This window comes from Haemorhous mexicanus, chromosome 21 (genome assembly GCF_027477595.1).
Source record: "Haemorhous mexicanus isolate bHaeMex1 chromosome 21, bHaeMex1.pri, whole genome shotgun sequence".
In the NCBI taxonomy this organism is placed as follows: domain Eukaryota; kingdom Metazoa; phylum Chordata; class Aves; order Passeriformes; family Fringillidae; genus Haemorhous; species Haemorhous mexicanus.
The window spans coordinates 3,479,923-3,492,100 of NC_082361.1; the positions used below are offsets into that span (position 1 = coordinate 3,479,923).

A 12,178-nucleotide genomic window follows, 5' to 3' on the forward strand; every position below is an offset into this window, starting at 1 on the left:
CAGCTGAGTGTGATTTTACCTGCAATAAAACTGCTTTAAATCCCCTTTTTTTGGTGAGGGAAACTCAGCTGCTCCCATGTCCCAGGGTAGCCAAGGAAGGGCTTGAGCTCTTCCCAGCACCCTACAGTCTGCAGGGTCCTAAATTCTGTGAGAATTGCTCCTGATGGAGGTAAGTTGGGCTGAAAGGAGATCAGATTTCACCCAGGTTTGCTGCTGGCTTCTTGGAAGCCAGCAGGAGCTGCAGGGAGCAGAGGGACTTTGTCACCTGCTGTGTGAGCTCAGGGTGACCTGGAAGGCACAGCTTGGGAAGGGGGGCCTGGAGCAGCTGTGCCAGTGCCAGCAGAGTCCTGGCATTGCTGTGTGGGGGCCAGGAGCTATTTTGGTCATCAGAGAGGGTTGGGGTTGGTTTTGCTGTTTGCTTTGTGTGAGGTGGGTTAGCACAGGCAGGCTGCCCCAGGGTTAATCTTTCTCTAACCCCGTTCCTGCTCGCTGCCCCTCCAAGGCTTCAGCAAAGCTGTTCCACTCTGCTCTTGCAGCAGTGACACTCCCAGGGGCTGTTTGTCCAACCTGGCCCCCAAACTGTCTCCTGTGAGGCAGGTGAGGATGTTTCTGAGGCATTTGCAGGTGAGTTATTTGTGGGGGCAGCAAGCAGAGCTGTTTCTTCAGGCTGGGAGGAGGTTGAGGACACGCAGGACACGAAGTTCATCTCTCACTGCTCCTGCCTTAAATCCTGGGGCTGCCAGAGGGGCTGGAATGAGTCCAGAGAAGGGAACAGAGCTGGGGAAGGCTCTGGAAAGTCTCTCCTGTGAGGGGCAGCTGAGAGGGCTCAGCCTGGGAGGCTCAGGGGAGACCTCCTTGCTCTGCACAGCTGCCTAAACCTGGGCTGTGAGGTGGGGTTTGGTCACTGCCAGGACAAGAGGGAACAGCCTCAAGCTGCGTCAGGGGAGGTTCAGGTTGGACAGCAGGAGCAATTCCTTGGAGGAAAGGGTGCTCAGGCCTTGGCAGGGGCTGCCCAGGAAGGTTTGGAGTCCCCAGACCTGGTCTGGATGTGGCACTCAGGGCTCTGGGCTGGGGACAAGGTGGGGATCAGGTACAGGCTGGATGTGACAATCCCTGAGGTCTTTTCCATAATAATTCCCTCATTCAGTGTGACATCCAGAGCTTTCCTTATCCTGAAGGTGCTGCTGGCCTTGGGAAGCTGGAGGAGCCTCCCCTGCAGCTCCCAGTGCAGTGGTGTGGCTTGGGAACCTCAGCAGTAACTGAGGGAATTCCTCCCTCCCAAAAGGGGAATGCTAAAAGCTGTCACCTGTGTTAGAGCTGTGCACATGCAGGGGAGAAACAGCCACTCACAAAGCTGCATTCAAATCATTTTAATGCACTTTATCCAAGAGGCTACAACAGTGTTTGAAACAAGTGCATCACCACCACACAGCTGGCTCACAGAACAGCCACAGCAGCCACTCCACAACCCTGCTGTGACCAGTGACACACAGAAATGGAAAACTACAGTCACATTCACAGAGATGGAAGGACAACTCATCCTCTTCTTCCTGCACTGTCACATCCAGCCTCCATCCTGGAAGAATTTATGCACATTCTTACGGGTTTAGTCTCGTTCTGTAAAATAACTGAATTTTGGTTTACCAGCCACGTTAACAAAAAGAGACTGATTATACCCAAAATAAGCATCTTCCTTACTGAAATTAAAAAGAAAATAAGTGTTGGATTTCTTTTTCTATAAGAAAAGAAAATGAACAGCTGGTTTGGGGGATGTGCTGTTCCTTAAACTCCCAGAGTTCACGTGCTCCCCAGGGCTGGCCTGGAACCCACCTCTCTCTCTCCTGCTTCTCCAGGTGAATCCACCTGCAGTTCCCAGGGGAGCTCTGGGCCCTGCCTGTTGGAGGAAATAATCTCCTGTTCACTCAGCCAGGACCTGGAGGCCCAGGGGGTCACACATCCCTGGCACTGCTCCCCCGGCACCCTGCCGAGCCTCGCTGGGTTTGTGACTCTCATTGCACTCCATGAAAACCAGTTATTCACTGGGCTGTTTCTCCTCCAGAGCTAGTCCTGACAAAAGCAAGAGGGTTATTTGTGTGCAGAGCAATGCACAGGCCTGCAAAGCAGCGAGGTTTAAATCTATGAGCACTCACACACACAAGGTATCAAACACCAACACATGCAGAAATAGTGCTTTTAAAAAAACAACGAGCTGCCTATTGTTTGCAGTGCTATGGAGCAGGGCTGAGTACAGCAAACCTCTATGATTTCACTCTAGAACAGGTGTGTTCTGCTCAGTACATCGAGTTCAGCAAGGTGGAGTGCCTGTTTGTTGTAGCATTTCACCCACACGGGAGAGGTGGAAGAGATTCTTCACTGTATTAAAAAAAAAAAAATCTATAAATAAAATAAAGTGCTTGAAAAAACGCAAAGGAGGTTTTAGATAAATAGAACAGAAGTAATGACTGTGCCTAATAATAGGCAGGTAAATAATCCATCCTGAAGCTGACATCAAATGCTGATTTGCCTGGAGCTAAGCCTGTGCCCAGGCACTGCTGGGTGGCACACAGGGCCTAGGCAGGACAGAAAGGGCAGAACCCTGAAGAATTTCCATGCTGAACCCTGGGTATGTAACTCTCACCCCTGGAAGTGGTAGTTCTGTTTTTAACAAAGATTCAGGTGCTTGCTGGGCTGAGTTTCTCAGCGTGATCTTGCCTTGAGCAAGTCAGGATTCAGCAGAAACTTAAACCTGAAAGCAGCAGCCTCTGTGCCCGAGCAGGGCAGTGCTTCTCCCTCCTAAAATCCTCCAGTTAATTCTAGCAATCCCAGACACAACTTTTAAAATACATGCACCAAACCTACAATCCAACCTGAACTAGAAGTTAAACCCTTCCAAGCTACTGCATGCATTAAAACTTGAATGCAAAGCAAACTCCAGTGGCCTCTGTCCTTCTGCAGCCCCTCTCAGGAGTGGCTCTGGGCTGTGCAGGAGTTTCCTCGTGGCCCTTGGGACCTGTGGGTATTTACAGGGGTTTCCTGCTGTTCCTTTCCTGGGCCTGTCCCTCCCTTTTGGGTGGTTCACTGGGGGATCTGCATGAAAGGAGTCAGCTCCCCTGACTCCAGAGCTGCTGTTATTTCCATGATCCCACCCTGTGGGATCAGAGAGGGCCCTTGGCTTTGCGTGGAACTCCAGCCCACCTTTCCTACCAGGTGTTTTGAAGGCTTGGGTTAAATTCTCAACACATTCTCTCCCTATTCCCACAATAAACCACTCCATTCCCCAGCTGGAAGAGACCACTTCAGGGCAGCAATCAAAGACACACAGGGCAAACAGAACAAGTAATGGCCAGATGGTTTTGGAGATGAACTTCTTAAAACCACAGCCTTGATGGGAACAGATCTGTGCTCACCTCTGTCCCACCAGCATTCCCAGAGCTCTGGAAATGCACCAGGACTGGCCAGTAAGGGTGGCTGGGGACGGTGCCCAGGTGCCAGCGGGTGTTTCTCAGGGCACACGAGCCACTTAGAAGCAACACATGGTCCAGCACAGCCCCTGCCAAGATGCTGGGCAGCAACAGGCTTGAGAGCTCCCCAGCAAGGCTGGCTTTGCTGCACACACTCAGTGACACGCAGAACGGGAGTCCATAAACAGCAAAACCAAACAGAAACAATCCAACTTCAGCCTTGCTGCAACGCTGCTTCCTGTGCAGGGCTGTGAGAGGGTGGTGCACACCCACCTCCCCCGGCTCTGCTTCCTCTCCACGTGTGGATTCCACTAAGGAATTACATAATAGCACAGAACTTGGACTGGCCCGTGTCCCTGGAGACATCCAGCTTGTTTTTGTCCCGCACCAGGATGGCCTCGTTGCCGTACTGCGAGTACCACATGCTCCTGCTGCGGCTCAGGTAGGTGTTGGGGGGAGCCGACTCCAGCTTCTGCTGCTGCTGCTGCCAGATGAGCAGGGAGGTGTCCCTGTACCTCAGCCGGGCGTAGCCCTCGGACAAGGCTTTCTCGGGCAGGGGCACCCTCCCGTTCATCACCGGGTCACTCATCTGCCCCAGGAGAGCTCCACCTGCAGGAGCTCCTTCCCAACAGCTCCGAAATAATCCCCGGAGGGTCTGTCCAGGGTGATGGCTGCTGCCTGCAGCTCAAGGGAGAACATCCCAGGGCACGGCTCTCGGCATGCAGGAGGGGCTGGCACCGCTCAGGAGAGGGAGCAGGGCCCTAAAATCCCAGCAGGCAGCCTGGCCTTGCTTAAACCCCACTCCAGGCCTTCCGAGAGCTCACCCAGCGCTGCTACTGCTGCGTGTCCCATGCTGGGAAGGGCCCACGCGTGCTGTCCGTGGACAGTCCATGCAGCCCCTCCATAGGAGCAGCAGCCAGGCAGGACAGGCCAGGCGGGCCCGGAGGAGCCGAATTCGCTGGAGAACAGGTCCCGAAGCTGTCAGAGGTCAGATCCCCGAGGTCAGCGGTGCCCAGGCCCGCGCTCGGCCTCTCCCCGCGGATGGACGGCAGCCCGCACGTCACGTGCCCAGGGATGCAGGAGAAGATGCTCGGCCCCGCTTGTGGTACCCAAGCTGGGGAGGAGGGGGGTGGCCCGGCACCTCCGGACGGCACCTGCGGGGCACAGAGGGTCACCCCACGGGCTGACACCGGGGGTCCCCGCCCTGCCAGCCTCCCTTTCCGTGCCCCGCACCTCCCGCCCGCCCCCAGACCCTTCCAGCGGCACCGGCACCGCACGGCCGTGTCCCGCACCCCCCGGCCCTGCCCGCCCCGAGCCGCGGGTCCCGCACCCCCTTCCCGGGCCGCCCCCCGAGGGTCCCCCGCGCCCCCCGGCCGCTGTCCCGGCCTCACCGTGCTGCGCTGCCCGGCCCGGCCCGGCTCGGCTCGGCTCCGCTGCCCGGCGGAGGCTCCGCCCGCCGTGATGCGCTCGGGAGGAGCCACGGCCGGGGCGGGGGCACCGGGGAGGGCCCGGGGGGCGGCACGGCCCGAGAGGGGCGTGGGGAGGGCGGAGGGTACCTGGGGGGTGCGGGGATATGGGGGGGTATTGGGAGCTCCACTTTGGATGCGGGGGGCCGGGGAGGGCAGTGGGGTACCCCAGTGGGGTGAGTGGGTCTGGGGGTGGCAGTGGGGTACCCCAGTGGGGTTTGTGGGTCTGGGGATGGCAGTGGGGTACCCCAGTGGGGTGTGTGGGTCTGGGGGTGGCAGTGGGGTACCCCAGTGGGGTGAGTGGGGCCTGGGAGGGCAGTAGGGTACCCCAGTGGGGTGAGCAGGTCCGGGGGTGGCAGTGGGGTACCCCAAGGTGGATCTGTGGTCCGGGGATGGCAGTGGGGTACCCCAGTGGGGTGAGTGGGTCCGGGGATGGCGGTGGGGCTCCCCAAGGTGGGTGCGGGCATCTGGGATATGATACTGGGCTCCCCACTTTGGATGTGTGGGTCCAGGGATGGCAGTGGGGTACCCTAAGAGGGGTGTGTGGGTCCGGGGATGGCCGTGGGGCTCCCCAGGGGAGGTTTGTGGGTCCGGGGATGGCAGTGAAGCCCCCCCAGTGGGTGTGAGAGTCCCAGGGGTGTCACCCCCCTCTGGATGTGCGGTGTTGTAAAGGGACACCCAGTCCAGCATGTGCTGAGCCCATACTGGGAGCACTGGGGCTGAACTGGGGGAGTCCCCCCAATGCTGTCCGTGGGATTTCCAGCCCACTCTCCTTGCTGGTGGGTGCTGGGAAGGTGCAGGCACCCTTTGTACCCTTGGGGCTCCCCAGTGAGGGGTGAGGACAGGGTGGGACACCCCTGTGTGCTGCCAGCCTCATGCCACTGTCACCGAGGGCTGAGTGGGAAAGGAGCAGCCCCTCGTTGAGCTCCTCCCTCTGCCCCGGCACCTCTCCCTATCCCGCCTGCCCCTGGCCAGCACAGCAGGAAATATGTTTTGAAGAGAGCTGCAGGGCTTATTCTTTTCCTGATGATGCTAAATTTAAGCTCTCAATCTTCTTATCTGCTGGGAAGGCAGCGCCATCTAATCTCCTGCAAAGGACCCGGTGCATTCACCCGAGCAGAGCTACTCCAGGGCTACTCCAGGGCTACTCCTGGTTGTTCCTCTCAGCCTTCAGGGACACAAACAAGAGGCTGTGGTTTGCTTCCGTCACAGGGAAGGCATGCTGCAATTCCCTGTTCCCAGGAGATCTAGGCCAAACACAAAGAAGGAAGCAAAGAAAAAAAAAAAAAAAAAAAAGGAATGACCACACTATTTAAATGTTTATTATCAGAAATATCCTGACTCTGCTGCTTAATCTGCTTCCTGCTAGTGCAGGGAAGCCAGCCCTTGTGGAAGCTGCAGAAAAAGGTGGGAAATCCTTTAGTGGACAAGATTTAGGGTTTTTTAAGGCTCTCTTGTTGTCTGTGAAATTCCTGGCTCTGTTAGCAGCAAACTAACAGAGGTTGATAGGGGGTGGGTGCACTGTGAGAGGGGCAAGGAGGAGGATTGGAACCTGCCACCCACTGCTCTGAGCCCTCCCCTGCACCCACTGCTGTGAGTCCCTAGGGTCAGCACCCTTCCCAATAAACCATGGAGGCAGCAGCAGGAGAATGGATGAGGTGAAACCCAGGTGCTGCTCAGTCTGTGGTTCATTCCTCTCCTCCTTCCCCCGAGGAAATTCTGCTTTGCTGTCCCTGAGCTGCCTCAGGCCGTTCCTCTGCTGTGCCGTGGCTGCAGTGAGGGGCTGGGCTGGGCTCTTTTCCCCCTGCCCAGCTCCCAGGGCTGTCAACACTCCAGGTCTGGCTGATTTGGATGGGAAACCTGTTGGGGTGGAGGATTCTTAATTAGTGGGGGTGTCCCAGCAGTGTTGGGAGCTGTTAACTGCTGCTTGCTGGCATTCAGCCCAGCTGGGGCATCCCAAAATGAGCCTTTTCCACAGGGAAAGGCCCAGGGAAGTGCCAGCTCCACCTGCTTGGTGCCTGGGCTCAGAATCCTTTACCAGTGGAGTTGCACTCAGGCTAAACAAAGAGCACCTGAGCTGAGTGCTCAGGTACGAGAGGAGAATCCAGCTCATCCCTCCTGCCCTGCGTGGAGCTGTGCCAGGTTAATTTTCCTGCTCCTTTCCGTGGTGACAGGCTGTCACCTCCAGGGGCAGCTCCAGGAGGTGGCTCCTGCAGGAAGGCATCAGCAGGAGGAAAATTGCAGGGACTGGGGCAGGGTGCACCTTGTCTGGGCAGGTAGATCAGGTGTGTGATGAGCCAGACAGAGGATTATTGTCTGTACCCAGCAGCTGAAGGCTTTGGTGGCCCTGTGGTTTCCCCCCTGGCTGACAATGCAGCAGTGGGGTTTGCCGAGCTGGGGCTTGCACAGCTTTCCTAAAATAGTCGGTGACAGGAGATCACAAAGTCCGAGGGCGTGCTGCAAATGGCACGTAGGCTGTGTGACAGCTGCCGTGCCAGCAGCTGGGCCGGCTCCTGCTCTGGGGACCCTGGCTCCAGCTGGAGGCACGGCCCCTGGCAGCAGCAGGGCTCCGGGACAGGCTGCTGCACGCCTGGACTAGTCCAGAAGGTGGCAATGGCAATCCACAGACACTGCCTGCCCGGGAAAAGAGGGTTTCCTGGCGGCCTGGATCTGGTGATGAAGGGATATTTTCAGAGGGGCTGCACTGTGGCTGCTGTAGAGAACTCTGGAGTGACCCCAACATTGCAGAAAATACACCTTTCTTGGAAATGTGGCCACGTCCCGGGTATTTGGGGGCTGATTTGTAAGGTATGGTGTCCTCATACATGTTAGTGCACTTTTCCTTCCTTCCTTCCTTCCTTCCCTCCTTCCCTCCCTCCCTCCCTTCCCTCCTTCCCTCCTTCCTTCCTCCCTTCCTCCCTTCCTTCCCTCCCTCCTTCCTTCCTTCCTTCCTTCCTTCCTTCCCTCCTTTCCCTAGTATTGCCTGTTCCATGCAGGACTGGGATGTCCCCAGCGAGCTCTGTGACATTCCCAAAGTGCCACCACTTCACCAGCCCGGTCCCCTCCCATTCCCTGTGCATTAGGACCCGAGCTATGGGGAGGGGGCTGCCTGCCAGGCTCCTTGTCGGTACACACGGAGACATTTTGGGGTGAAAAAGCACAGAAAAAGCACAACGCTCCCTCTGGCAGCATCTTCACCCAGCCACCTCTGGGGCTTCTCGAGAGAGAGGAGCCGAAACAAAAGCCCAAGGAGCAAAATCTGAGCGGAGAGAAGCTCCAGCAGAGGGTGGTGTCAGCCCCTGCCCTGCCCGGCTGGCATTCCCTGGCTGTCTGTCGTTCCCTGGCTGTCTGTCGTTCCCTGGCTGGCATTCCCAGCAGTGCCAAGAGGCAGGAGGAGAGGGGAGCACCAGCTCCAGCACAAAATCCAACCCCTTCGATTTATTCAAGCTCCCTTTTGGGTCCACATTAAAACCAGCACCTGGGTCCTCTCCACTCCCCCCATGCTCTTGCGGGACGGTTTGTACAATCTGGAGCTCACAGCTCACCAGCCTGTGTTGGCTTCGAGCTCCTCCTGAGCCTGGCTGCACAGGTTTTGGTTGTTTTCATTTTTGCTGCTCTCAGAAGCAGCTCTGCCATCAGCCTTTGGGTTGTCAGAGGTAGGCGAGGAGCGTGCTTGCTCCAACACCTCCCACGCAGAGCCTGGCTCTGCAGCTGCAGGGATTGCTCCCAAGTGTCCAGGGGCCAAGAACGCTTTTTAGTACTCAGTGAAAAAGCTAAGCTGTGGCTCGCAGCTTTAATTATGCACATACAATCAACTCCTCTGTTGTCATCTACCTACAGACCTGACCTCACACGGCAGGCTGGGTCTGAGTCAACCAAAATTATCCCTGGCACGAGTCCACTGCCTTCAGTAGCCTCGTGATCCCTGCCCATGGGTGCTGTTGGAGGGCAGAAACGCTCCGTGAAGAGCGAAAAGATCAAGAAAATCATTCTGAGAAAGCACCTCCTCGGGGTATGGGGAGTGTGGGCTGAGATCTGGATACTCCCAGGGCAGGGTGCAGCTCTGATGGTGAGACTGGAGCGTGTGGATGCTGCTCCCTCTGCTCACACCCTGCCCTGGCCCGGGGGCACGGCCAGGCTGAGCTCTGGACAGCCAGCACCTCGGCATGAAAGATTTTCTTCTTACAAAACCCCCCCCCCAACTTTCCTTGGAATATGAAACAATTGTTTTCTGTCGGTCGGAGAGATCGTCCTTCCTAGATGGAAAAGGAAGGATCATGGCTGTGGAGTTGCTGTTTCTCCTTTATCTCCGCTTGGCTCCATTTGGAAGAGATTAGTGTTGCATTTGTTTGACATCCAGGTTAATAGCTTCCCTTCGTCCCAGTCCCGGCTTCCGGTTCTGCCTATCTGGAAAGCCGGGCTGGAAATTAATCGGCAAACTCTGGGGAGAGGATCTCGGAAGAAAACTCAGAACAGATTTGAAAAGAGGGTGTTCTAAGCCGCGCTGATTTGGAAGGAAGCCACCGGTGAAAATCAGAGATTTTTCAAGAGTTTGCTGCCAAGGAGTTAATGCCTGAGAGTCGAGGTTTTTAATAAATACGCTGGTAATTAATTATCGGAGTTGTCCTCCCGTTTCAAAGTCAAGGAACACGATGCCTTGTTTGGGTTAAACATCTCCCCTGCAGTATTTGCAACCCAAACACGGGATGACGAGTGGGAGCGAGCGCTCAGACAAAGCGAGGTCTGTGCGAGCGTGTGCGGCCCCGGGGAGGCGGGGGGGGGCCGGCACCGCTCCTGGCCCAGGACCGGGAGAACCGGGGGAGCCCCGGCACCGCTCCTGGCCTGCCCCAGAACCGGGGGAACCGGGGGAGCCCCGGCACCGCTCCTGGCCCAGGACCGGGAGAACCGGGGGAGCTCCGGCACCGCTCCTGGCCTGCCCCAGAACCGGGGGAACCGGGGGAGCCCCGGCACCGCTCCTGGCCCAGAACAGGGGGCTCCGGCACCGCTCCTGCCCTGCTCCAGAGCCGGGGGGACCGGGGGAGCCCCGGCATCGCTCCGGGCCCAGAACCGGGGGGGCTCCGGCACCGCTCCTGGCCCAGGACCGGGGGAGCCCCGGCACCGCTCCTGGCCCAGGACCGGGGGAGCCCCGGCATCGCTCCGGGCCCAGAACCGGGGGGGCTCCGGCACCGCTCCTGGCCCAGAACCGGGGGAGCTCCGGCACCGCTCCTGGCCCAGAACCGGGGGAACCGGGGGGGCCCCGGCACCGCTCCTGGCCTGCCCCAGCGCTGGGCGAACCGGGGGGACCCCGGGGAAGGGGGACCCCACAAAATGCGGTGGCGGCTCTGCCAGCGGGGACAGCGGAGCAGCGCCGGGGCTGTGGGCGGATTTCCCGGAACAGGGAGAGGAGCGGGAGGGAGGGATGGGGGGGGGAGAGAGGGGGAGAGGAAAAAAAAAACAACAAAAAACCCAAAAAGCAGAGAAAATAAAAAATAGGAGGGGGGAAAGGGAAAAATATTGGGGAGAAAAAAAGCGGGCTGCGAACCAAAGCGCAGCCAAAGCCCCTCCGCCCCCGTTGGCAGCCCGGGCTCCCGCAGACAAAGGGGCGGCGGGGCGGGCCGGGGGCGGGCCGGGGGCTGCTCCGCTGCCCGGGGCGGGGAGAGGAGCGCTCGCCCCCTCGGCGGTGCCCGCCCGGCTCGGCCGTGCAGCTGGGGACCCTCAGCAGCGCAAGTTTCCACAGGGCACCGCCACGGAGTTGCGCGGGGGGCGGCCCCGCCGTGCCCGCCCGCCTGTCTGTCTGTCCGTCCGTCCGTCCATCCGCCGCTTTGTTCCTGGAGGATGCGGCGCGCCTAACCCCGGCCCAGGCGGTGGGGCCGCAGCGGGGGCAGGGGCAGCCCTCCGCCGGAAAACTCCGCGCCGCCCTCCTTCCTCCTCCTCCTCCTCTTCCTCCTCCTCCTCCTCCCGCTCGCAGCCCCGGCGCGGAGCGATGCTCTCGGGGCCGGCGGGCGGCGATGGAGCGGGGCGGTAGCGCGGAGCCGCCGAGCACCGCGGCCCCTCGGGCGGCTGCCCGCGGCCCCTGAGCGCCGGCAGGAGGAGGAGGAGGAGGAGGAAGAGGAAGGCCGGGGGAGCCAGCAGAGCGCGGCCATGGAGGAGTGGCGGCAGTGCGGCCGCTGGCTCATCGACTGCAAAGTTTTGCCCCCGAACCACCGGGTGGTCTGGCCCTCGGCCGTGGTGTTCGACCTGGCGCAGGCGCTGCGGGACGGGGTGCTGCTGTGCCAGCTGCTGCACAACCTGTCCCCCGGCTCCATCGACCTCAAGGACATCAACTTCAGGCCGCAGATGTCCCAGGTAGGAGGGGAGCGCTGGATGGAGGGGGTGGCTGGGTGGGGAACCCCCGGGAGCACCTGGATCCCTGCGTGCGGCTGCTGCTCTGCACAACTTGGTGGGATCGGGTGGGATGGGTGGGATGGGTGGGAGACTGTCTTTTCACCCTCTCGGATGAAATGCGGCCGAGAAATTCGGATAAAAAGGAACGCTGCGTCCTCCAGAAATTTGAGAGACCCTAAGGGAATGCCCCATAGCCTCTCCCTTTATTCGAATAAAGTAAAAGGACTCCTCTGTCTCCTTTTTGGACATAAACCTCTGATGTTTGTGGATTAATTTTCCTAGCACCCGGCAGCCCCTCCCAGGCTTTATCCCCCCGGTTTCTCGCCGGTCCAGCGGCCGCACGGGAAAGGCTCCGGGGCGGGGAGAGAGCAGCCCGGGCAGGAGGGAAACATCCCCCTCGTGTTTACAGCCATGGCGAAACAAAAGCAAATAACAGGGCTAAGAGGAGGAGGAGGTGGGATTATTGGGGGTTTTCATGGAGGCGCTGGTTCGTCTGGGATGTGCCGGAGGAGCGGGCGCCGGGACGAAAGTTTGGCTGGGAAGACTCAAAGCAAAATAAATGAATAAATTTATGAAAACACACCAAGCTCTGGTGCTCTGCGAGCCTGCCCTGAGCCCGGCCGGGCAGGGAGCGAGGCCAGAGCAGTGCCCGAGCCCCGGAGCTGCATCCCCGCAGCGGGAGGGGATGGGGGGCTCAGGTCAGGGACCCCAATTCCAGCCTTGCCCTGTCCATCGTGGCTTTTCCCTTTGGCTCCTTTAAAAGGGCTCCATCCTTGGAAGTGTTTCAGTTCCTGGTTGGTTTGGTGGAAGGAGGCTTAAACAAACGGGAAAAAAAAAAAAAAAGGAAAAGAAAAAAGAAGTAAAATC

At 58.9% G+C, this 12,178-nt stretch overlaps 2 protein-coding genes across 3 annotated transcripts in view; one reads left to right on the forward strand and one right to left on the reverse strand.

Annotated features, from left to right (window-relative positions):
* Positions 1-1,355: 1,355 nt before the first annotated feature.
* BRD3OS (BRD3 opposite strand) lies at positions 1,356-4,940 on the reverse strand. Its single transcript, XM_059864888.1, has 2 exons — positions 4,853-4,940; positions 1,356-4,615 (listed from the first exon to the last, which is right to left on the reverse strand). Exon 2 carries the CDS (start codon positions 4,048-4,050, stop codon positions 3,781-3,783), a length of 270 nt encoding a protein of 89 aa, XP_059720871.1. The 5' UTR covers positions 4,051-4,615; positions 4,853-4,940; the 3' UTR covers positions 1,356-3,780.
* Positions 4,941-10,912: 5,972 nt separating this feature from the next.
* The window catches only part of VAV2 (vav guanine nucleotide exchange factor 2), a 126,559-nt gene continuing 125,293 nt past the window's right edge, over positions 10,913-12,178 (forward strand). For both annotated transcript variants that reach the window (XM_059864946.1, XM_059864947.1), the window contains exon 1: positions 10,913-11,272. In XM_059864946.1, the coding sequence (XP_059720929.1) occupies positions 11,069-11,272 (204 nt within the window). In that variant the 5' untranslated portion in view covers positions 10,913-11,068. The remainder of the gene's footprint in view (positions 11,273-12,178) is intronic.

Bases quoted from the DNA above. Each gene is read 5' to 3' on its own strand.
- BRD3OS (XM_059864888.1), bottom strand. From the start codon at position 4,050: ATGAGTGACCCGGTGATGAACGGGAGGGTGCCCCTGCCCGAGAAAGCC.